This window comes from Canis lupus, chromosome 10 (genome assembly GCF_011100685.1).
Source record: "Canis lupus familiaris isolate Mischka breed German Shepherd chromosome 10, alternate assembly UU_Cfam_GSD_1.0, whole genome shotgun sequence".
Classification (NCBI taxonomy): domain Eukaryota; kingdom Metazoa; phylum Chordata; class Mammalia; order Carnivora; family Canidae; genus Canis; species Canis lupus.
Window position 1 is genome coordinate 42,503,137 of NC_049231.1, and position 23,586 is coordinate 42,526,722.

Consider the following 23,586-nt stretch of genomic DNA (forward strand, 5'->3'; position numbering starts at 1 on the left):
CATAAACCTGCCCTATTCCAGGCAAACCCCACCCAACATGGCCCTTCTCAGGCCTTGTTGTCTTCTTCCCTGGCCCCCAGCACACAAAGACAATGCCCCGGTCTTCGTGGGTGTTGCCCACTAGTGGCAGCATGGCCAGTATCTGAGCTGGTATCTAACCGGTATCTAACCATGACTGAGGTTAGACCTAAGTCACCCTCCCTGGAGGACTTGTGCCCTTCTACGACTGAGGGCTTTGTGGGCCCCTGAGATCTCACTCTGTCTTCATTGTTCCCTGCCACAAGGCCCACCCCGATGGCCTGAGTTGTATGTCCACTCTGAAAAGGTCCCTAGCTAGACTTTCAATCATTATCTAACATGTTCAATCCTACAGAATCTTTTGGGGGTAGCCCTATTTTCATTTCTATGTCTCTGTCAGAAACAGTGATTGTTGCGGGAACCATTGCTATGTGCCCTCACTCTCCCAGGCCCTGGCATGCACATGGCTCATAGAGGTGCTTCATAAATATATACTGAGTGAAAGGCTCAAATCTAGCCCTCCCTCTGCTTAGCCATGATACACCAAGGATACTTCGAAATGGCCACCTCAAGGTTGGTGTGGGAGCACCCTGCTTCTCTCAGAATCCTCACTGAAAAAATAAATGATGAGTATTAGAAACACGTCTATTTGTTCCAAGAAAAGGAAATCCACTGAAACTAACTCACATGAAAAGGTAGTCTGTTGAGAACACAGAGGAATCTTGCAGAGCTCCATTTCAGGAGGGACAGCAGAGTCACTTGGGAACTAGAAGGTGATCAAGTATCTACCCTCTCCAGCCTTCCCTGGCTCCGTGGTCTCTCACCTCAGCTCCTGGCTCATCTGCTTCCTCTGCAGGCTTCTAAGAAGTGTTACAAACTGAGTGGTCTGGCTGGAGAATTATTAGAGGCAGGTGGGAGAGGTATGACCTGGACCACTCAGCTGCATCCAGGTGTGGATGAAAGGTGCTGGCACAGTGATGGCATGTGAATTGTATTTGAGAAAGATGATCTCGACAACTGTTTGCATTGTGGACTAGCTCTCTGGGGTCTTCATATTGGTGGTTTGTTACCCAGGTGAAAACAAGCTTCTAGTCATAAAATCTTTAGGCATCTAGTGAGATATGTTTACTTTTGTCCTGTAACAAAGCATATAGACAGATGCCCTTTATAAAGCACTCTCCTTGCCTCTCTCTGCTTGGGTATTCCAATTCCTACTTAGCAGAAGGGGGTCACACAACCAGTTGAAAGGCAGTGTGCTATCCTTTAGCTGCTCTCAGAAAGATGTGTCAAGTGTGTTTTGTTTGGGGATGCTTTAGTGAAATTCATTTCAGGGTGAGGATAGCATGAGAGAATTTCGCAAGCAACTAGCTATTGGAGTATGTTTTTACCAAAGAATAATATGAACTGTAAGGAAAGATGAAGGTTTGTCACACCAGAAAGTTATCTAATGCTACCATTTTAAAACTGCTTTTAAGAATAATTCCCCCCCAAAAAAAAACTCCTCCACACTCATAAAAATCTTTATGATTTTTAATCATAGTATTTACACAAACCCAAACTAATTGCAATAGAGTGCCTTTGCTCATTCTCTTAGAAAATTATTAATCAAATTAGGATGTGATTTACAATTTTGCACACAATTATGATTTGAACAAGTGCCTTTTGAGGTTGCGTAACAGTTTAACTAGGATGACTTAATTCTTACGGTTCCTTTGCAAAAAAAAAAAAAAAAAAAAAGGAAACCACTTTTCCACTTTGTGTTTACTTGGTTTTCTACCGGACTTCAGAAAAATCCCATTTTTAATGTGGCAAGATTTCAAATGTATTCCTCTACACATTATTATTTATGAGCATTCTATGATGAATGAAGCCTGTTCCCTTTCATTCCATACATTCTCAGAGTTCCTCTGCAGATAATACTGTTTGTTATACCACATGTTATACCACTGTTTGTTATATCACATGACCTGTGCAAAACTGGGGAGGGGCAAGACTGTGGATCAGTAGAAATTAACCTCTACAGAAATGGTGCTCCAAATCATGGGTTTCAGATCAAGAAATAGTAGAGATTTGCTTTGTGTGGAGTTTCTTTCCTAGCGCATTCATGCCTGTGAGTGTGATGTACCCAATCAATTTCAGATACTCCGTAGGTGAATCCAGGCCAATGAAAAATTTAACATGTGATAGCAATTTGGAATCTCTCCAATGAGACTGTTTTGCTCCAGTATAGTTTAAAAGTCTCCATGGCTTATTGGTTTAGAGGCCAGTGATCTTCGAAAGTCTCTTTCAGGTGAAAATGAAACATGCAGTTGTCTGTTCTCTGTAATGCTCTGTCCGTGCAGATACTAACTACATTCCACATTCTTGACCAAATGCATTATACTCATTAGCTTTATTTAAAAATACATCTATTGCCTGAAGACACCTGGTACATCCACAAAGTGAATAATTGTAAGAATTGAATGAAATTAAGCACCCCAGATAGATGTTTCTGTGCAAGAATAAGGCACAGCTGGTGTGCCCTTTTAGAAGGTGAAGTAAGACTAATTGGATAATCTAGCAACCAATTAGACTGAAGTAGGCAAAAGAGGTCACTGTTCAACTAAAAGAGTTATATTCTATGGCAGAGGGAGAAAAAGCTTATTGTGCATATGATATGAAAAATTGGAATTCTGTTTGATATGAACCTTAAAATTTCTTTTCCCTGAGATGACATAGGACATTAGTAGTCAGATGCTGAACCTGAATTAGAGGGATACTGGATTTTTCAGGTACAAGAGCATATACATGGGTCTGGCTAACTCATCAGTGAGTGCCACAAAAGGAAGTTTCTTGTTACATCAGTTGCAATTAAATGTTCTTTGTTTTTATTTGTTTGTTTTTAAAGATTTTATTTATTTATTCATGATAGACACAGAGAGAGAGAGAGAGAGAGACAGAGACACAGGCAGAGGGAGAAGCAGGCTCCATGCCGGGAGCCCGATGTAGGACCAATCCCGGGATTCCAGGATCATGCCCTGGGCCAAAGGCAGGCACTAAACCGCTGAGCCACCCAGGGATCCCCCTAAGTGTTCTTTGAAAATAAGATGAAGGGATCCCTGGGTGGCGCAGTGGTTTGGCACCTGCCTTTGGCCCAGGGCGCGATCCTGGAGACCCGGGATCGAATCCCACGTCAGGCTCCCGGTGCATGGAGCCTGCTTCTCCCTCTGCCTGTGTCTCTGCCTCTCTCTCTCTCTCTCTCTCTCTCTGTGACTATCATAAATAAATAAATAAAAATTTTAAAAAAAAGAAAATAAGATGAAAAAAAAGAAGATTAATTTTAGATCTAATTCTACTCTGCAGTCTATGTGGCTATATGCTCAGCCCAGATGAAAGCCTTAATTAACACTGCTAGTAAGAGTCACATGCAGAGATAGATATCTTTTGCACATTTAGCACTGTGCATATACTGTGAAGGCATACACTGTGAAGAAGTCTAAGAATGTTATTATATTAGCATGCACCTACTCAGAGTCTGCATTTGTAAGAGGGCTGGTCAAACACCAGCTGTCAGCTGTCATAGATGAAATTAGCTGGTCCTTTGGGTGGAGGGTGTGAAATCGACCCCATGGCCTCATGTCTGTAGTCCTCTAACCAACTAGCCTCAACAGCTCTGGAGCAAGGCAAACTAATGTTTGCAATTCATTGTATCTAATACTTGATATAGTAAACAGCAGAGACCCCTGGTCAACCAGAAGGTCACGGTGCTCCATTATATTTCCAAGATCTGTTCCAGTGCCTGGTACTGACTGGGGCAAAGTAAATATGCAAATCTCACATAATCATCGGTGACATAGTAAGACCTCAAGCTGGACCTAACAAGTTGAGCCTAATAAGAGTAGGCTCTTCTCTTGGTTATTTCCAGTCTCTGTGGAAATGAGTGAGCCTCTTGGGAAGTTTCTTGGGTGGCAAGGAGCCACATGCAGCTACCTGCATGAAGAATGGAAGGGGCCATACTCTCAGTTTCCACCAGCCACTGAGAAGGCCCTGCCCCCACTGCAGGAGGCCCAGGATGTGAGCCGTCAGGGCAAAGCAAAGTCAATGAAGCAGCCTAGCAGGGCTCCCACCCATGGTCCTGAGACACCTACCACTTCTCTAGAAACAACCAGAGAAAAAGGACTGAACTCCAGAGAGCTTCCTTGGAGAACCTTCTATATCATGTCACCTGGTTGTTTCCTCTCGCCTCCTGCTAGTTTTTCATCACAATTACCATTCAGCTTTCCCTATTCAGCAGTGTCCTGGCACTGCTTGAAGTTTAGATGCTGCCAATCTGCTTCTTACCCACACAGTCAGCCTCCTATCATTGCCAGGTCATGAAGGAGTCCCTCCACATGCTGTTCCCCTTGGCATCTGGCCTGAGAGGGGCTGATGTAGTGTCAAGTGTCCCCTACTGGATGGCTTTTTAAAGCCACCAGCCCTGAACAAGGAAATTCAGCTGAAAAGATAAAGAGGGCAAACCTCGGCATCCATCCCTTGTTTATAAGTCCTTTCCACTTTACTGCCCACCGCTACCCCCTCCCCTAGAAAAAAACCCTTGCCAAGTTTTCAGAACTAGGCTGATTCCTGGTGTGGCTCCCCAAAGTGGAACCAGATGCCATATGGGGTTGGCTCCAGTGACCTGGCCATACTTCAAGGCTCAGGCTCTTTAATGAATGTCCTGCGATCTGTCCTCTGGAACTGCTTTTGGAGCCTTGTCCCTGGTACCCTGATGATTGTGTCCCCACTAAAGGGAGAATGCCAGCCCTGGAGACTTCTGATATACCCCAACAACTACTTTTTTTTTAAATTATTTTTAAGTAGACTCAATGCCCAGCTTGGAGCCCAAAGTGGAGCTTGAACTCATGACCCTGAGATCAAGACCCGAGCTGAGACCAAGAGTTGGACACCTAACTGACTTAGCCACCCAGATGCCCACCCCCCCACCCCCAAACTACTTTCTAATGCTGTCACATGGAAGGCAGTCATTGCTGTTTGTTGTGAAACTCTGCCCTGCTTCTAAAAGTGGTTCTTCTGGGACACCCAGGTGGCTCAACGGTTGAGTGTCTGCCTTCAGCTCAGGGCATGTTTCTGGTCTGGAGATCAAGTCCCACATTGGGCTCCCTGCATGTAGCCTACTTCTCTCTATGTCTATGTCTCTGCCTCTTTCTCTTTGTTTCTCATGACTAAATTAATAAAATCTTAAAAAAAAAGTAAAAGTGGTTCTCCAAATGTGTTCACCTGGTGCTAGTGGTGGGGGTGGGGTATCTTTTTTTTTACCTTTCTTTTTTTTAAGTAGGCCCCATGCCTAGTGTGGAGCGCAAGATGGGGCTTGAACTCACGACCCCAAGATCAAGACACAAGCTGAGATTAAGAGTTGGACATTTAAAAAAAAAAAAAAAAGAGTTGGACACTTAATGGCCTGAGCCACCCAAGCACCCTGGGGTATCTTTTTTTTGAGCCAGATTTTTAAAAATTGTGGTCAGATATGCATAACATAAAATTTACCATTTTAGCCAGTTTAAAGTGTATAATTCAGTGGCATTAAGTACATTTACGTTGTGAAACTTTTGCCATTATTAATCTCCAGAAACTTTTCCTTATCCCAGACTGAAACTTTGTACTCATTAAACTACGTCTCCCATTTCTCTTCCCCCAGCCCCCGGTAACCACCATTCTTTCTCTATGAGTTTGACTATGCTAAGTACCTTATATAAGGGGAATCATCTTTTGGTGACTGGCTTATTTCTTTTAGCAAATGCCTTCAAGGTTCATCCATGTTGTAGCATGTAATAAAATTTCATTCCTTTTAAAGGCTGAATAATATTCCATTGTTTATGTAAACACAAATACCGCATTTTGTTTATCCATTCAACCATTGATGGACATTTGGGTTGCTTCTACCTTTTGGCTCTTGCGAATAATACTGCTATGAATAGGGATATAAATTATAAATATCTGTTTGAGTCTCTGCTTTCAGTTCTTCTGGGTACTGAAGGGATTCAGAACAAATCTCCCCAAAATGTGCCACTTCAGCATGTGGTCTATTTTGAGCTGAAGGCAATTGAGACCCTGCAGGCTCAAGAGAAAATCCTGCCCCTCCCCTAACTACCTAGAAGAATCTAAATTGGGGCTCTTTCCCCAGTAAAGTTACTACCAGAGATAAATTTTATCTGAGTGACCCATCCTTATGTCAAGGCAAACACCTAATTACCAAACATTTGCCTCTTTCCTTATGGTCCTGTGAATTGCCCTGTTCCCCTTTGAAGCCCTAGGCCCCTATCATTCCTCAGCGCAGGATGGCATATTTCCCTTCTTTTACCTTTCTGTCTTTACAGCTCTCATGTATATGGGGTTCCCGTACATATAAAATTAAATTTGTTTTTCTCTGTTAATCTGTCTGATGTAAATTTAATTCTTAAACCAGCCATAAGAATCTTTGAAGGTAAAGGAAAATTTTTCCACCCCAACAATACATACCCAGGAAGTGGAACTGATGGATATGTTGATTGTTTTTAATTTTTTGAGAAACCACCTGTATTTATAGCAGCTGCACCATTTTACATTCCCACCAGCCATGAATAAGGTTCTAGTTTTTCACATCTTCATGAACAGTTGTTATTTTCTTGGTTTTATTTCTTGTTTTTAATAATAGCAATCCCAATGAGTATGGAGTGGTATCTCATAGTGATTTTGATTTGCATTTCTCTAATGGCCAGTGATGTTTATCATCTTTCCATGTGTTTATTAGCCATTTCTATATCTTCTTCTCCAAAAGAAGATATTTCTTTATCTTCTTTTGGAGATTTCTATATCTATAGACATTTCTATATCTTCTTTTGGAGAAGATATTCAAGTCCTTTGCCCATTTTCCAGTTGGGCTGTTTTATTGTTGTTGTTGTTGTTGTTGAGTTATGAAGTGTATTTTTAACCTAGATGAAGAAATCTTTATGAGAGGACTTTTAAGCAGTCAGCAGCCAAAGTAACAGTTGCCTGAATGAACTCTTCATGCCACAGGCCCTGTGGCCCATATTTGGTCACTTAATACTTAAAACAACCACACAATTCCTAGTAAGTGAAGTAAGGTTGGGAGAGAGTCAGCAGTTGGACATCACCTATCAGTGACATGAACATCTAGCTCCTGAGGGCAGGGACTGCCGGAGGTTTGGGGGATCATTGGCTGCAGGTTTGAGGGGAGGGTCACTCCAGGGCAGCTGTTCTCAACGTGAGCCACCACTGGAGTAATCTGGGGTCAGCCTCTCTAAAGTCCTGATGTCGGCTCCTCAAACCTCCCAGGACCAGTGGTTCTCAGCCTGCACACCAGCAGCACTAACCTCCTGGGGAGCCACCGCCCCCCCCCCCCAGACCAATGACAGCAGAACTCGGGTTGGCGCCCGGGCGGCAGTGTCTCTGGGAGCTGCTCAGGGAACTCCAGAGCGCAGGCAGGTGGAGGGCGCGGCTGGCCACGGCTGCTGTGACCGCGTCTGAAACTTAGACGTTGGTTTTGGTCTGTTGCTTCCCCGTTTGTTTGATGCGTGGGTGGCGCGGCGGGCAGCGCGCCTTCGTCCTTCTGTCCTTCCATCTTCTGACCCCGGGGCAGGCGAGCCCGTGCCCCCCACCCCTGCCCGTAACCCACCCTCCTCAGGGCGCAGGGCACGCCCGAGCAGGCTCCAGAGGGCACCCCGGGGCTCTGGTCCCCGCGTGCCCCCGCGCCCCCCAGCCCCCGCGCCCCCCGCGCCCCCCGCGCCCCCCGCGCGCCCCGCTCTAAAGTAAACACCGAGGAGCGCGGCGGCCCGACGGGTGCAGCGCGGCCGCCCCCTGCCCGGAGCGACGGCCGGTCGCAGCCACGGCGGAGGAGGGGCCGGTCTCTGCGGCGGGCGGCGCGGGCCCGCGGGGCCTGCACGGCGGCGTCGTCCAGTGGTGAGCGGCCCGGGCGCCTCCCCACCGCGCCGGGCGTAGGGCAGGGCTGGGGGGCGCCGCGGCCCCGGGGGTGGAGGACCGGGCGGCCCGGGGGGCGGGGCCTGGGCCGGCGGCGCCGGGAGCCCCGGAGAGAGGCCGGGAAGGGCCGTGGTTCACGCCCCGGAGCGGCGCAGGGGACGGGCCCGCGGGCGCGCACACCCCGCGAAGGCCTCCTGGGGGGCTCCCCGTGGGGCTTCCCCGTGGTCGCCCCCACCGGCTCTTACACCTACGTCTGAAGGCGCGTGCGCCTCGACCAGGAGAGGAAACGTTTCCCCTTGGTATGAGATCCAGAATGGGATGTTTTCTGACTTAAAGCAAAGCCATTTTTAGCTTTAACAATGCATTCCACGTTGTTTGTGAAATTCGCGTCTGGCTATTTAAATAGGGACAGAAAAACTGGAAAGAAAAATATCATTAGCCCTTGGGACTGATGAACTCATGGGTTTGTAGCTTTTCGTAAATAGGAAAATAATTGAAACCAGTCTTCTAAAATCTAAAACCTAAGTTTCATAAGGTGAACAAATAGCAGATATCTGATGACTTTTTAAAAAGGTTTTAGGGAATATTTCTCAGGGAAGACTTACTGAAAAAGTCATGTGAGCAAAATAGAAAAATGAAGGGCGCGTTTGTGATTATAATGTGAAAAGGCCTAAAGTGTTACCCTGCGTGTTCCTCTAAGAGAAAATTTTTGATGTAGTCTGTCTTGCATAAGAGAGAAACGATAAAAAAAAAAATGCATATTAGAGGACACACAAAGTTTTCAGAATACCACGGAGCAGTGCTCTCTTTCCTTTATACTCAATATCTCAGATCCCTCAGCAGAGTGGCTCCTTCTTAGAAGAAAGAACTATGAGGATGCCTTTGTGAACTATTCCAGGTCACTCTTTAGTAAATTAGAGTTTCTGGGATTTGCATTATATTCAGAGACTTAAAAATCATTAGAGATTTAAAAATACCTAGACACCCTCCTAAAGTCGTCTATGAACAGGCACAATGCAGGCTATCCACAGTGCAGCTGCCCTAAATCACTTAGGATGGTGTAGACCATTTCAGCTGTAAGCGGAACTAATTCAAGTCCTAGGCCATGAATTCCTACCTCCCTACAAGCCTCTAAAACACAGGGTAATGCTCTTCAGGTTGGGGGAGGAGATGGAGCAATGAAAGTGAGGGGGGCTTAGCCTCCTGCGGAGGGCTGCTCTTTAGTCATCCAGCCTATGAAGTAGAATGATGAACAGATCACTGGGGGCAGCCCTGGTGGCTCAACAGTTTAGCGCCTGCCTTCTGCCCAGGACGTGATCCTGGAGACCTGGGATCGAGTCCCATGTCAGGCTCCCTGCATGGAGTCTGCTTCTGTCTCTCTCTCTCTCTCTCTCTCTCTCTCTCTGTGTGTGTCTCTATGAATAAACAAATTAAAAAAAAAAAAAAACAGATCATTGGTACTGATGGTTTTAACATTGGCGTTAAAAATACAGCACCAACCACTTCACACCCATTAGTATAGCCATTATCAAGCAAACAAAAATAGAAAATAAGTGTTGTCAGTGATGTGGAGAAATTGGAGCCCTTGTGCACTATTGGTGGAAATGGAAAATGGTGCAGCCATTATGGAAAACAGTATGGCGGTGCCTCAAAGAAAATTAAAAATATAACTACCATATGATCCAGCAGTTCCACTTCTAGGTATTTACCCCAAAGAATTGAAAGCCAGAGACCTGAGCAGATTTTTGCACACCCACATGTATAGCAGCATTGTACACAATAGCCAAAAGACGGAAACAATCCAAGTGTCCAACAACAGATGAATGGATGAGCAAAATGTGATATGTACGTACAATGGACTATTACTCAGGCTTAAAAAATGAAAGAAATTCTGATACATACTACAATACAAATGAAGCTTGAAGACATTATGCTAAATAAAATAAGCCAGTTACAAAAGGACAAATACTGTATGATTCCACTTGTATGAGGTACCTAAAGTAGTCCCCTTCACAGAAGCAGAATGGTGGGAATCAGGGGCTGAGGGAAAGGTAAGGAGGAGTTAGTGTTTAATAGGTACAGAATTTCTTTTGCAAATGGTAAGAGTTCTTGGATGGATGGTAGTGATGGTTGCACAACAATGTGAAGGTGCTTAACGCCACTGATGATACATTTTAAAATGGTAAATTTTGTTATATATATTTACCACAATGAAAAAATACGTATATATTTTAAAACACATACACACATACACACACAGTAGAGCCACTCAGTTTGTAATCCAGAGCCTTGGCATCCTGGAGGGGGTTAGAAGATGCCCGAGGAAACCAGTTTCCTAGAAGAGTGGCAGTGAGTACTGTTGGGCGAGCTGCCCAGACCTTCTTTCTGAGTGAAAGACCAGAGAGGGGGCTGGTTATTGTCACGTGGGAGGAACATTCCACTTTCAGCATTGCCTCATTACTTCATTTTCCAGTCACCAGTTAGGTCCTCAGCATTCCTTAGAGACCTCAGTGCCACTGTCGTAAACATATGATAAATTCTCCAAGGAGAAAGGTTCTGCAAGGAGCAGGACAGTCTCCAGGAACAGAAGTAATAGACATTTTCTGTTTCACAGGCAAGAAGGACTGTAGAAACGGAGAGAGAAGTGGTCGGACCTCGGGGGAGCACAAAGGGATGAAAAGCAATGACTTGACTTCCCCTGCTAGGGAGTGACAGGTCTGACTGTGGCCCTTGGCTTCAGACCTCAGATGAAGCTAGGCATCCTCTAATCCTTCTGCAGGCTGAGCCTGGCTAGAGACCAAAATAACTGTCTCCCGCATATGATATGACTTTTTTCAAATTTCTACAGACTGTTGAAATTAATGAAATGCAAATTTATTTTGAAAGATACAGAATTCATAGGAGCTTTTGATTAGGTTGAATCAAAGAAAAGGTACTACAATTCCCAGCATGTGTAATTCCCAGCATTACGTTTTTCTTTACCATGGAAAGGAGTGCTCAGAAAACGTGAGGATCGCAGGACTAGGTACTGCGCTCTGACGTTGGCTACTATCAGATTGTGATGGACACATCACTTAAAACAAGGAGAACATCATGAATGTTTTTAAGATCTTAGCAATCAACTTCATCTGGTCACAAGACCTGATGAATACTGCTGTAAGGCAGCTAAGCAAGGAGTTTAGTGAGCTGATTCATTGCTCACGTGTACAAGCCTTATAATCATGACTTCCAAAACACGTTTTGGTGGAACAGTGTAAAACCTTAAGCAATCTCACCTGCCAGTAGTTTGGCCCAGCCCTACTGCCTATATATACACCCCCCCCCCCCCCCCCCCCCCCCCCCCCCCCCGTCAGCCTCTCCTTGGGCCCGCATGTTGTTGAAAGTCGAGCTCACTTGCCAGAGGTGTTTCTGGGCTGCCAGTCTGCCCACAAGGATGTGTTTCTTGCTTCCACTGAAGATTTTGGAGGTAGACACTAAAATGACAATGATAAGAGCTTCCATGTGCCAGTAAGTGTACTTACTGCTTGTTTTCTAGTCACAAAAGCTTGGTATCTCAGAGTCAGAAGGAAAGCCTGGCTCTGTGAGGTGCAAAGTCTTGGGTAATACTCATCATAATTTCAAGGGGCACCTGGGTGACTCCATCAGTAGGGCATGTGACTCTTCATCTTGGGGTCATGAGTTTGAGCCCCATGTTGGGTGTAGAGATTATTTTAAAAGAAATAATTTACTTAAAATTCATAGAGGTGCCTGGGTAGCCCAGTGAGTTAAGCATCCAACTCTTTTTTTTTTTTTTTTTTAAGATTTATTTATTCATGAGAGACACGGAGAGAGACAGAGACACAGGCAGAAGGAGAAGCAGGCTCCCAGTGGGGAACCTGATTCGGGACTCAGTATGGGATCACGACCTGAGCTGAAGGCAGATGCTCAGCCACTGAGCCACCCAGGTGCCCCAAGCATCTAACTCTCAATTTCGGCACAGGTCATCATCTGAGGGTCATTAGATCAAGGCCCAAGCCAGGCTCAGCATTAGGCAGGGAGTCCACTTGAGATTCTCCCTCCCACTCCCTCTCCTGCCACGCCTACTCCTGTTTGTGCATGCTCTCTCTCTAAAATAAGTACGCTTTTTTAAAAATCATAATCTCCTATGCGTGTGGGGACTAAATGCTGAAACAACCACTGTTTGAGCTGAAGTAAAGTCATGGCCCTGAACAGATGCTCTTACTGGACAAACTAAAACCCTCTTTCAAACCTTCCATTTTTTCCCAGTTAATGTATGCTTCTGCCCACCACAGGCCGGTCTCTGAGATCTGGCTGGGGACTTCGGGGAAACAACCAAAGGCACATGGACGGAAATGGGGTGCAGCCAAGATCAAAGCAGCAAAGTCACCAAGGGGGCAGTGCAAGGCTTAAAACCAGAAAGGCAGCCCTTTGTTTCAGTGTGTGACAGAGAAGACACTCATCATAGACCCTTACTGTTATTCTCATTGATAGTGTTATTTGGCCTTACTTGTGTTCCCAGATAACAGGCAGACTCGGTAATGGCATTTTGAAAGAGAAGGACACAGTTCACAGAGGCCCAGAACAAAGGAAAAAGGGTTCCCAAAAATTTTAACTGGAGTTGTTTTTTTTGTTTTGTTTTTTTAAGATTTTATTTATTCATTCATGAGAGAGAGAGGCAGAGACACAGGCAGAGGGAGAAGCAGGCTTCCTGCAGGGAGCCCGACGTGGGGACTCGATCCCAGGACTCCAGGATCACACCCTGGGCCGAAGGCAGCACTAAACCACTGAGCCATCCGGGCTGCCCTGGAGTTCATTTTTAAGGAGCATTTTGCATGCTTCTTTTTAAAGGAAACCATCCCATGATAAATCAGTAGCAGCTATAAACAAACAACAGTGAGTTTGACCTTAAGTTAACATCTATCACATTTTGCAGCAGCTCCCCAAGTGTAGTGAGCTTTTGTGATACTTTAGGTTTTTCATCTATCAATGAGTAATATCTTAACAAGAGGAATAGAAGTATCACCTACTTGTATGAATTTGCCACTCTGCTCCCCACCAATAGACATCATCCTGTATTCAACATTGAGCCAAATAATTGGTGCTATAGCAGCTATATTTAAACCAGGGTAAAGTATCTCAAGTGGCATGTTCTCACACGATGTAAAGGAGACCCTTGAAAAACCCCCTCCTTGGGCAGGTACTGGGTTGAATAGTGTCCCCCCAAAATACATATCCATCTGGAAGCTCAGAATGTGACCTTATTTGGAAATGGGGCCTTTGCAGATATAATTAAGAACAGATCCTACTGGGTTAGGCTGCCCCCTAAATCCAATCCCTGGTATCCTCATGAGGGGAGAGGACTCTCAGAGAAGAGAAGCCCAGGTGAAGACAGAGGCAGACATAAGTGTGACACATCTATAAGCCAAAGACGTCCAGCGACCACAGAAATTAGGAGAAGAGCATACAACACATTCTCCCTCAGAGCCTCTGGAAGGAACCACCCTTAAGGACATCTTGATTTTTGAATTCTCAGCCTCCAGAACTGGGAGAGAATCAATTTCTATTGCTTTAAGTTGCCTGGCCTGTGGTAATTTGTATACCTCATATTAGGGCCAAAGATTCCCCCACCTTCCCTATGTTGGTTTTTCCTTTTTCTAGGAAGCTGATGGGGTTGACAATTGTGGCTGTGGTCTTTAGCTCTCAGGGAAAGTAAATGTGGGCCTTAGCATTCTTCATCCCAGAAAATAAGCTGTATATCATCAATGAAAAAGGAGAAGATGTATTGGTAAATTCCCTGCTAAACATCCTTCCGTGTTTAAAAATGATATTGGCTTGCTTTGCATATTTCTCTAAAAGGATGAGGAGAACCCTGAGAGTCTTTCCTCAACCAGGAAAGGGAGGATTGTGATCAGATGTCACTATGGACCACACTTTCTTTCTTTTTTCTTTTCTTTTTTAAGATTTTATTTATTTATTGAGATGCAGAGGGGGGGGGGGCAGAGACACAGGCAGAGGGAGAAACAGGCTCATGCAGAGAGCCCGACATGGGACTCGATCCAGGGTCTCCAGGATCACACCCTGGGCTGTAGGCGGCGCTAAACCGCTGCGCCACCGGGGCTGCCCTGGACCACACTTTCTGATCTCAGTCTCCCCACTTCTTGCCCCACACACATACCAGTTGCCAGAACAGAGACCTGGCTGTCCCCACAGGGCTGGTTGTGGGCTGTGAGCCAGAGGCAGAGCCCCTTGTTGCCAAGGGGCCGCCACCTGCCCCCAAGTGTGGGAGCACTTGAGCAGAGGCCTGGAGTGCTGCAGATCACATATAAATGCCATTCAGCTGGAGAGGGAAAGCATACTGCCTCTCTGTCTCTTGGTGTCTTGTATTTTACATCTCATCTCAATTTAAAGGATCAAAATATCATGGCCTGCCCTAGATGACTCAGGTTTAAAAATTGTGCAAACAACTGGGGGAGGGAGGCAAAGCATTGCACACAGGGTCTGGGTCACAGGCACACAGGGACTGGCAAGCCATGCTGGGACAAGCAGTCGCCTGCAGGGGTGATATAGCAAGTAAATAATTCTCACTTTAGGGGCACCTGGGTGGCTCAGTCGGTGAAGCATCTGCCTTATACTCAGGCTATGATCCCAGAGTCCTGAGATCGAGCCCCACATTAGGCTCCCGCTCCAAGGAGAGCCTGATTCTCTGTATCCTTCTGCCCCTCCCCCTGCTTGTGCTCTCTCTTTAGCTCTCATTCGCCCTTTCTCTCCCACATAAATAAGATCTTGAAAAAAAATTCTCACTTTATTGCTGTAGAGATCTTGGCTGCAACATTTATAATAGTACGTAAAACAGTGTTTGCTGGGCCACCTTCGTTGCTCAGTGGTTGAACATCTGCCTTCTGCTCTGGGTGTGATCCCGGAGTCCTGGGATCGAGTCCTGCATTGGGGTCCTCACAGGGAGCCTGCCTCTCCCTCTGGCTATGTCTCTGCCTCTCTCCGTGTGTCTCTCATGAATATATAAATAAAACCTTAAAAAAAAAGTGTCTGCTGAGCCAATAATTTAGGCTTCTTTTCAATATGCCTACATGCTAAAAACAAAAACAGACCAACAAACAAAACAATAAAAACCCACATGTTGATAATCTAAAGACCCATAATTAGAATGCAAACTGGTGCAGCCACTGTGGAAAACAGTATAAAGATTCCTCCAAAAGTTAAAAATAGAATTACCCTACAATCTGGTAATTGCACTACTGGGTTTTTACCCCCAAAATACAAAAACACTAATTCAAAAGGATATATGTGCCCCCCTGTACACTGCACACTATTTACAATAGCCAAATTATGGAAACAGCCCAACTATCCATTGGTAGATGAATGGATGAAGATGTGGCACATATGCACATTGAAGTATCATTCAGCCATAAAAAAAGAATGAAATCTTGCCATTTGCAACAACATGGATAGAACTAGAGAGTATAATGCTAAGTGAAATAAGTCAGAGACAAATACCATATGATTTTATTCATATGCAGAATTTAAGAAACAAAACAAATGATCAGGAAGTGGGGGGGCGGAGAGACAAACCAAGAAACAGATTTTTTTTTCTTAAGATTTTATCTATTTATTTGACAGAGACAGCAAAGAAGAGGGAGAAGCAAGCTCCCCACTGAGCAGGGAGCCCGATATGGGGCTCAATCCTAGGATTCTGGGATCATGACCCGAGCCAAAGGCAGATGCTTAACCAACTGAGCCACCCAGGCACCCCTACAGACTCTTAACTATAGAGAACAAGCTGATGGTTCCTAGCGGGGAGGAGCGTATACTTATCTTGATGAGCACTGAGTGATGTATAGGATTGAATGATTGTATTGTACTCCTGAAACTTATAGCATTGTATGTTAGTGATACTCGAATTAAAATTAAATAACTAAAAAAAATAAAGACCCATAATCAATATACTCTGGGCTGAGAACAAAAAGATACATTATTGGGCAGCCCAGGTGGCTCAGCGGTTTAGCGCCGCCTTCAGCCCAGGGCGTGATCCTGGAGACCTAGGATCTAGTCTCATGTCGGGCTCCCTGCATGGAGCCTGCTTCTCTCTCTGCCTCTCTCTGTGTGTCTCTCATGAATAAATCTTAAAAAAAAAAAAAATACATTATCGATGCTGATTGGTGAGCCTTTGCATTTAATACTTAAACAGATTTCATTTCCTTGGATCCCACACATGTGTCTGACTGTTGATCTTTATCAAAATGTTCTACTCCAGACAAACCAATGTCAATTTCACCTCTGCCTTGTCTTCCTCTCCCCGCAGGTTGGTTGACAATTTCTGTATCTGTGAAGGATACAGTGTGCCTCGCTGCCTGATGTATGAGATTTATGTGGAGACCTGTGGTCAGAATGCTCAGAATCAAGTCAACCCAGCCACATTTGGGAAGGTAGGTTATGAAGATAAAAATATAGTACTCGCTGAGTAAAAAAAGTGTGCGAGTGAACTGATGAGGAAATATTAAGATGTATTTGGGTCTAATGGGTTCTTAGTGGGAATAATTGGCTTGGAAGCTGACCAGATGGTTAATATACTTCTTCATCTTCTTTGAAAAGCCATTCTGTCCTTTGTCCACACTTCTTGGTAAGGGGTCTGGAAAGGTAAGGAATGGGCAGTGCCTAAGAAAGTACACCCACGGCAGCTCCAAATACTCCAAAACCTCAGCCAGGTTGGCTGGGCCGATATTCCCTGCATAGGAATGCCAACACTTAGGGTGCCTAGGTGGTGCAGTTGCTTAAATGGTTTTGGCTCAGGTCGTGGTCTCAGGGTTGTGAGAACAAGCCATGTTGGGCTCCATGCTTGGTAGGGAATCTGCTTCAGATTCTCTCTTCCTGTCCCTCTGCCCCTCTCACTCATGCTCACTCTTTCTGACTCTCAAATAAATAAATCTTTTTTTTTTAAAAGAAAAGAATTGCCAATGCTTTGCACCACACAAACTCTAAGCACCACTTGTGGTGTCAGACAGCTGGTGCTTCTTATAATTTGGTTGTACTTAGAGAATTTATTGGCTCTTAAATACCTCCTCTGGAGGTTAAGAGCTCTGTCAGGAACTTTGTGTAGAACATATAATATACAGCACTTATTAGCACAAGAGTAGTCTATCTGAGACCCTCCACATATGACAAATATTTACTGAGCAGCTGCTATGTCCCAGGCACTGTTTTAGATGCTGGGAATATAATAATGAACAAGACAGAGAAAAATTCCTGCCTTTGCTAAATGTATTATAGTTGGAAGAGAAATATATATAAGATAAAATACATAGTATATTAGACAGTATAAATGCTAAGGGGAATAATAGAGCAGAAGGAGATAAGGGGTGTGTGTGTGTGTGTGTGTGTGTGTGTGTAAATGTTGTAGTTTTAGGGAAGACAAACAAGGAAGGCCTCCCTCAGAAGTAATATTTGAATCCAGACTTTGAAGAGATAAGGCAGTGAGTATGTGGATATGAATAAAAGAGCAGTGCAGGCAGAGTCAGTGCAAAGGCCCTGAGGGAAGGAGCACAAGCAGCAAGGAGACTGTAACAGCTGGAGGGAGGAGAACAGGGAGAGAGGAGCAGGATGGTCCTCAGGACCTTGAGGTCAAATCAGGGAAGCAAGAGGAGCCAGCTGTGCCAAGAATGGACAGAGATGTATTAGGGAGAAGAAGTCAAATTCTGGGTATATTTGGGAAACAGCCAATAGGATTTGTTGATGGAAATAATTAATAGAATCATAAGACATAATCATTATTAAATTAACAATAATAATAACTTCCAGTGATAGAGTTGTATTCATTTTCAGGGCACTTACCCATCTGGTTTTTTAGGAATAGGCACACACCAACTCAAAACAAGTTAGAATGAGAATTTTTTAAAGGAAAAGAAATATCTCATCAAATCCTCTTGTAAGAAGTTCAGACTTCATAGAGTCTACTCCATTGCTGCCCAATAAAAATGTAATAGGAGCCACAGATGTAATTTAAAATATCCTAGTATCCTCATTTTGGGATTGTTTAAAAAGTGCAATTTTTTATTATTTTGAAATGTAATCCAAAATTTCCAAAATGTTATTTTAATGTGGAATCAATATTATAAAATCATTGAGTTTTTCATTCTTTTCTTTATGCTAAATCTCAAAAATCTGGTGTATGTTTTACATGTACAGCCCATCTCAGTATGGACTAGCACGTTTCAAGTGTGCAGTAGCCACATGTGGCTGGTGGTCCCCATCTCAGCCCACAGCTAGATTCTAAGTCGCCAGGCATCTCTTTTCTTTCTCTCCAGTATATCCTTACACCACTGGGACTCTGCTTCTCTCCACTGGCCTGCTCCATGTCCCTTCCGAGAAGCCAACTTCCTTCACTGACTTCCTGATTTCCCATGATGGCTGCTTGGATGGTGCTTCCTATACCTGACCTTCTGCCCCAGTGCCCCATACTGTAACAGGCTTTGGGCAAGAGAGGCCTGCAGGAAGGACATGTGGGCAGGGAGGAAATAGGTTGGCATTTTTAAAGCTTTGTCTTGTGTCATAGCCGTTGGCTGAAGCAGGCAGCATTAGAAGTCAAGGAAACAAACTAGCAGTAAGGCTGAGGATCACCCAGCTAGTTGCAATGCTTGGGTGGTGGTTGGGGAAAAATTTTTTTCCTCTACTCTTTCAGGTTCTTTTGGTTGGTCTAAGATTTAAATCGACAGGAGACAGATTAACAAGAGAAAATCAAATTTACACACACATAATTGTGTACGTGGGGGTTATTATGGACCATCTGGCAGTCAGGCAATTGAGGCTTATATGCCATCTAGCACCAAGGAGAAGGGGGTGGGACTGTGGGACTTCAAAAGGGAAGAAATGCAATTCACAGAAAGATGAAAAAGAGTGAATGTTTGGTAAACTTTAGCTGGGCCATACAGAAACAACGAGAGGAATTTTAGCAAACAGATTTTGCTAAAATTCCTCCCTGTCTTCCTCACTTCATTCATATTATACCAGACTTTTCTGTAGAGATACCTCCCTTAGAAGATAACAGGTACTCTAAATTCTTTTAGGCAATTAGGGGAAAGGTCAAAGGTTCTTCTGGAGCCCTCTATATACCTAAAATAACCTGCTTACTATAGAGATACACTTTGGGGTGGCAAATTTTGCTCCCCTCACATTCAGTCTCCTGAATTGTGAGTCAGACTTCTTTCCACTTGTTATTCCATCAAAAATATCCTTGAGTTCAAAGAGACCTTAACCATCACCTGGTCCAGTTCCATCCTGGTGCAAGATCCCTTTGAAAGCACCTCTGGCTGGAACTTTTTATGAGAACAAAATGCCCTCTCTGGGCGGAGATAGGTGACAGGGCAGCAGGCTTCTGTGCTCTTCCTCTGAGCAAACACAGTCCTGTTGCAGGATCTTGCTTGACAAGTAGAGCACAGCTTGATGAAAACCTGCTTGACTCCTCATTGGTGACCTTGGTGCACCTCACAACCTGTACAACCATACCACTTTGGGCAGCCACCTGACTTGGGCTGAAATCATGTGGGTGACAAGGAGCTTGCTGACCAGGCCACAACGATGCCAATTCAATATCTTCCATACCTCCCTTCCTTCTTTTGTTCCTTCTCCCTCTTTTCCATGGCGCTCAGATAGACAGAACTGAATTGATGCATGACACACTCTCATCATGGGCTTACCCATGGCCTAATTCTATCTGGATACTTAGTTCTTTTTTTTTTTTTAATATTTATTTATTTATTCATGAGACACACACACAGGGAGAGAGAGAGAGAGAGAGAGAGAGAGAGAGAGAGAGAGAGAGGCAGAGACACAGGCAGAGGGAGAAGCAGGCTCCATGCAGGGAGCCTGACTTGGGACTCGATCCTGGGTCTCCTGGATCAGGCCCTGGGCTGAAGGCGGTGCTAAACCGCTGAGCCACCTGGGCTGCCCTACTTAGTTCTTTTTAACAATGTGGTAAACATCTGTGAACCCACAACCCCAAATGAACCACATCACCAGTTCCCCATGACCCATCTCCCTGCCTGCCCCACTGGTGGGAACCGTCAACCTTCTCATCATTACCTTGCTTTTTAAAAAAGAGTTTTAGTGCATTTTTGTGTATTTTTTAACCCTTTAACCACCTTTACCCCTTTTGCCCACTCCCCTGCCCCTTGCCTCTCTCAACCACCAACCTGTTTTCCATATCTGTGAGTTTGGTTTGTTGTTGTTGTTTTTGTCTTTTAGGTTCACATGTAAGTGAGATCATAGGGTACTTGGCTTTCTTTGTCCAACCTATTTCATACATGTATTTCTAAAAAGCATATTTTTAATTTTTGTGGCTTAACTTTTTAAAAGGGGGTATCATGTTATGTTATTCATCATCTTTTGGGACTTAGTCCACTTAATATTGTATTAAAATTCATCTAGATTCATTTCACTATTGTATAATATTTCATAATTTTCTCATCCACTGTCCTACAGATGAGCATTTGGATTGTTTCCAGAATTTGCTGTTGCGAATATTCATGTGTACATTTCCTGCTGTGCACATGATGTTCTCTTGGGCAAGGAGTGAACCTTGCAAGCTAAGGAGGGGGTGTGACTGTGATGTCTCAGGATGGGGCCAAAATATTTTCCAAAGTGGCTGTTCCAGGTTACCCTCCCACAAGCAATTCTGTGGATTCCAATGTTGCTTCCAAAACATTGACTTTTTTGATCCATTCCTCAGACCAAAATCTTCATGCCTGAAACTTAGAGTCATTGGTAGAAGTCCTGTACTTTTGATAATAATAAAATACATAGAAGAATCTTCTAATATGGCAGCTGCTCAAATATTTGAAGCAATTTTTTACATCTCCCTGTCTTTGCTTCTCCACACTAAATACTCCTTGGCTCCCGAATCTTTACCTTCATACCCACTTGTTTCATTATGACTTCAATTTATTGATGTTCTTCTTCTATTTCTTTTTTAGAATAACAAAAAATATTTTACTAAAACATAAGATTTACAGAAGTTTCCAGACAAGCCATACAAAATGGTCACAAGCTTTTTCTTGAAGGAAGGATTCTACACTTGACAGCAAAGTCACAATGTTATTAGTGAGGACTGTGATGTTTGTTTAATGTTCCCATTTTGGTTCAAACAATCAAGCTTGTCCATCTACAGCGTCTAAATAAAGTTAGACTTGGCTAGAGAGCATATTCTAAAGAACTGGTTAGCTGCTTTTAACCAATGCAATTAGATCACCATAAAAAGGGGGAAAGGAGCCCATAGAATTAAAATAAAACTACCTCTCCCCCTCAAAAAAATAATAATAAAGAAAAACACCCACACCCCTGCAGCTAACCCTGACAACTACCTTCATTCACAGTGCTTTATACTTAAACCATGATGGGGGAAATGAATAAAAGCAGAGAGGGGCCACTGCTTTTAAACGTTTCACAACAATCCAGATGGTACTTCTAGCCTCTGCTCATGCTTTACAACAGTGAATCAGGACAAGACATATATTTGCTAATGTGCATTTAATCACCAAAGGACTGAAGATGTCTGGGCTTTTATTCTGTAATGTTTCTAAGACTGTGTCCATTAAATGCAAACAAAAAAGGAAGAAGTCTTGGCAGAACAGGAGAAGTGATGCACACTTGATGATCAGATCGGTTTTAAATATTATTCATGGCATTTAGCCTAGTCCATGCTCTAGCTGTTTCTATGGCTTGGGCTTCGTTGGTCTTCCACTGCTCCGCTACATCATTTGCTAACGGATCATCTGGATTGGGAGCACTTAACAAAGCCTGGATCGATAGCAGAACTGTGCGGATCTGCAATGCTGGGGACCACTTATCTTTCAAAATATCTAAACATATTCTTCCCAACTTGTCTACATTAGGATGATAAATTTTGGTCATGAAACGTACTTTAGGGGCTGCCATTGGGTATTCTTCTGGAAGGAATAGTTCAAGTTTAAAAGTCCCTCCCTCAAAGGGGGAATCCTGGGGGCCAGCAATGACCACATGAAAATAACGGGCGTTGCTCTCATCTGGTTCTGCTTTAATGCCAGGAGCCGGTTCTGCCAGCAAACGCTGGGTTTCCTTGATAATCCTGCGGGGCAGCCTGGCCATCTTGTCAGATCCCGAGTTCGGCCTCTGCTCTCGACTCCTGCTCCGCTCACCTCACGCACGAGTGGATCATTTATTCTCTCTACAATAAACAGAATAAACTTTGTAAAGTTTAAATCAGATCATCAAAAGTCCTATTGATGTTCTTCTTAAAAGGTGTCTTAGGAGTACTCAGAGGACAGAGGCTCTTACTTTTATGGGGGGACTACTATTGGCTTTTATCCTTCCCTGTCACTCTGTTGGTTTCATCTTAAGCTTGTGGTCAACAAAACAAAAATAACACCTAAATATTTTTTCACATGAATTAAAATCAAGCTATCTCCCTCCCTCAAAAAAAAAACTGCTTTGGAAACTGTGAAATACTCCACATAAATACAAAATATTATTCTCAGATTATTGTCATTTTAACTATTTGAACACAGGAGCAGCCATTCCCTTATTCCTATATCTCAGCTTCTTAATTTCAAACTGCAGTTCTGTTTGCCAGTATCTTCTTGAATCTTGTAAGTCATCCAGTCTTCTCAATCCTGGTGAAAAGTGTATCTCTTATCCCTCATTCAATAAATGAAAGCAGTATGAGTACGTGTAAGACGTTGAGTACACTGTGTGTTCACAAGGTGTCCTTGAGTAAAATTTTCCAGCCAACCAGGAATTCCCTCAGCTAGCTTATCATTCAGCCCACATTTTGCCATTTCGTCACTTGGCAGCCTGGAGCATTTCCTCAAGGGGACCCACTCCTGGGGACCCTGGCTGTACAGCATTTTCTTTATCTACCTGCCCAACAACTTGATCAGATGGAAGTGGCATGACTTGAGCATGACATGTTTAGGCTCTGCAAGACTTCTACTTGATTTTTTAAGAAGCCAAAGCCTATTTCTCAAAATCTTTTTTAGAGTTTCTTGTAAGTTGTGTTCCCTCTAGGGTAGTCTCACTGCAGAACATTCCAAAGGAAAAATAAAAAAGAGACTTCAGTGTGTGGCGATGGGCATTTATTTCGCATTTTTCATTTTAATATTTAGAATCATTCTTCAAGACAACTAACGTTCAATTCTCGTTGGGGGTTTGCCTGAAGAATGGGCCATTCTGTAGAGCCCATGTTGGGAAGGGACCCTTGCTGCTGAATTTGTGACTAATGGACAAGGGAGAGGAAGGGGAAAAGGATATGATCCCAAAGCATGTTTACAAGAGAAACAACAAAATACCCAATTCTCATTTCCTCCCCCTTCCCCTGGGAATGGAGTTGATTCCAGATTCCACATCAAGTTCCTGTGCAGATGTTGGAATGTTTCTTGCTCTTTTTGGCAGCCCTGGGCATGTGATGGGTAGTGCTCATTCTTGGTGCAAGTGATATCTCACATGCATTAGGGAATTTCCATAACACTGACTTCCTTTTTAAAAATAACATTTACTGATTATTTTTCTGATTATTAAAGTATTACAGTCCCTTTATAGAAAGTATAGGATTTAGAGAAAACTATAAAAAGAGGG

The 23,586-nt window shown here is 43.8% G+C and overlaps 2 protein-coding genes across 2 annotated transcripts in view; one reads left to right on the forward strand and one right to left on the reverse strand.

Moving 5' to 3' along the window:
* Positions 1-16,288: 16,288 nt before the first annotated feature.
* The window catches only part of RFX8 (regulatory factor X8), a 56,351-nt gene continuing 49,053 nt past the window's right edge, over positions 16,289-23,586 (forward strand). Inside the window, exon 1 of the mRNA NM_001270887.1 lies at positions 16,289-16,412. Within this exon, the coding sequence (NP_001257816.1) occupies positions 16,341-16,412 (72 nt within the window). The 5' untranslated portion in view covers positions 16,289-16,340. The remainder of the gene's footprint in view (positions 16,413-23,586) is intronic.
* Positions 21,489-22,116, reverse strand: LOC119863875 (ubiquitin-conjugating enzyme E2 N-like). The gene has a single exon (XM_038550985.1). It carries the CDS (start codon positions 22,099-22,101, stop codon positions 21,643-21,645), a length of 459 nt encoding a protein of 152 aa, XP_038406913.1. The 5' UTR covers positions 22,102-22,116; the 3' UTR covers positions 21,489-21,642.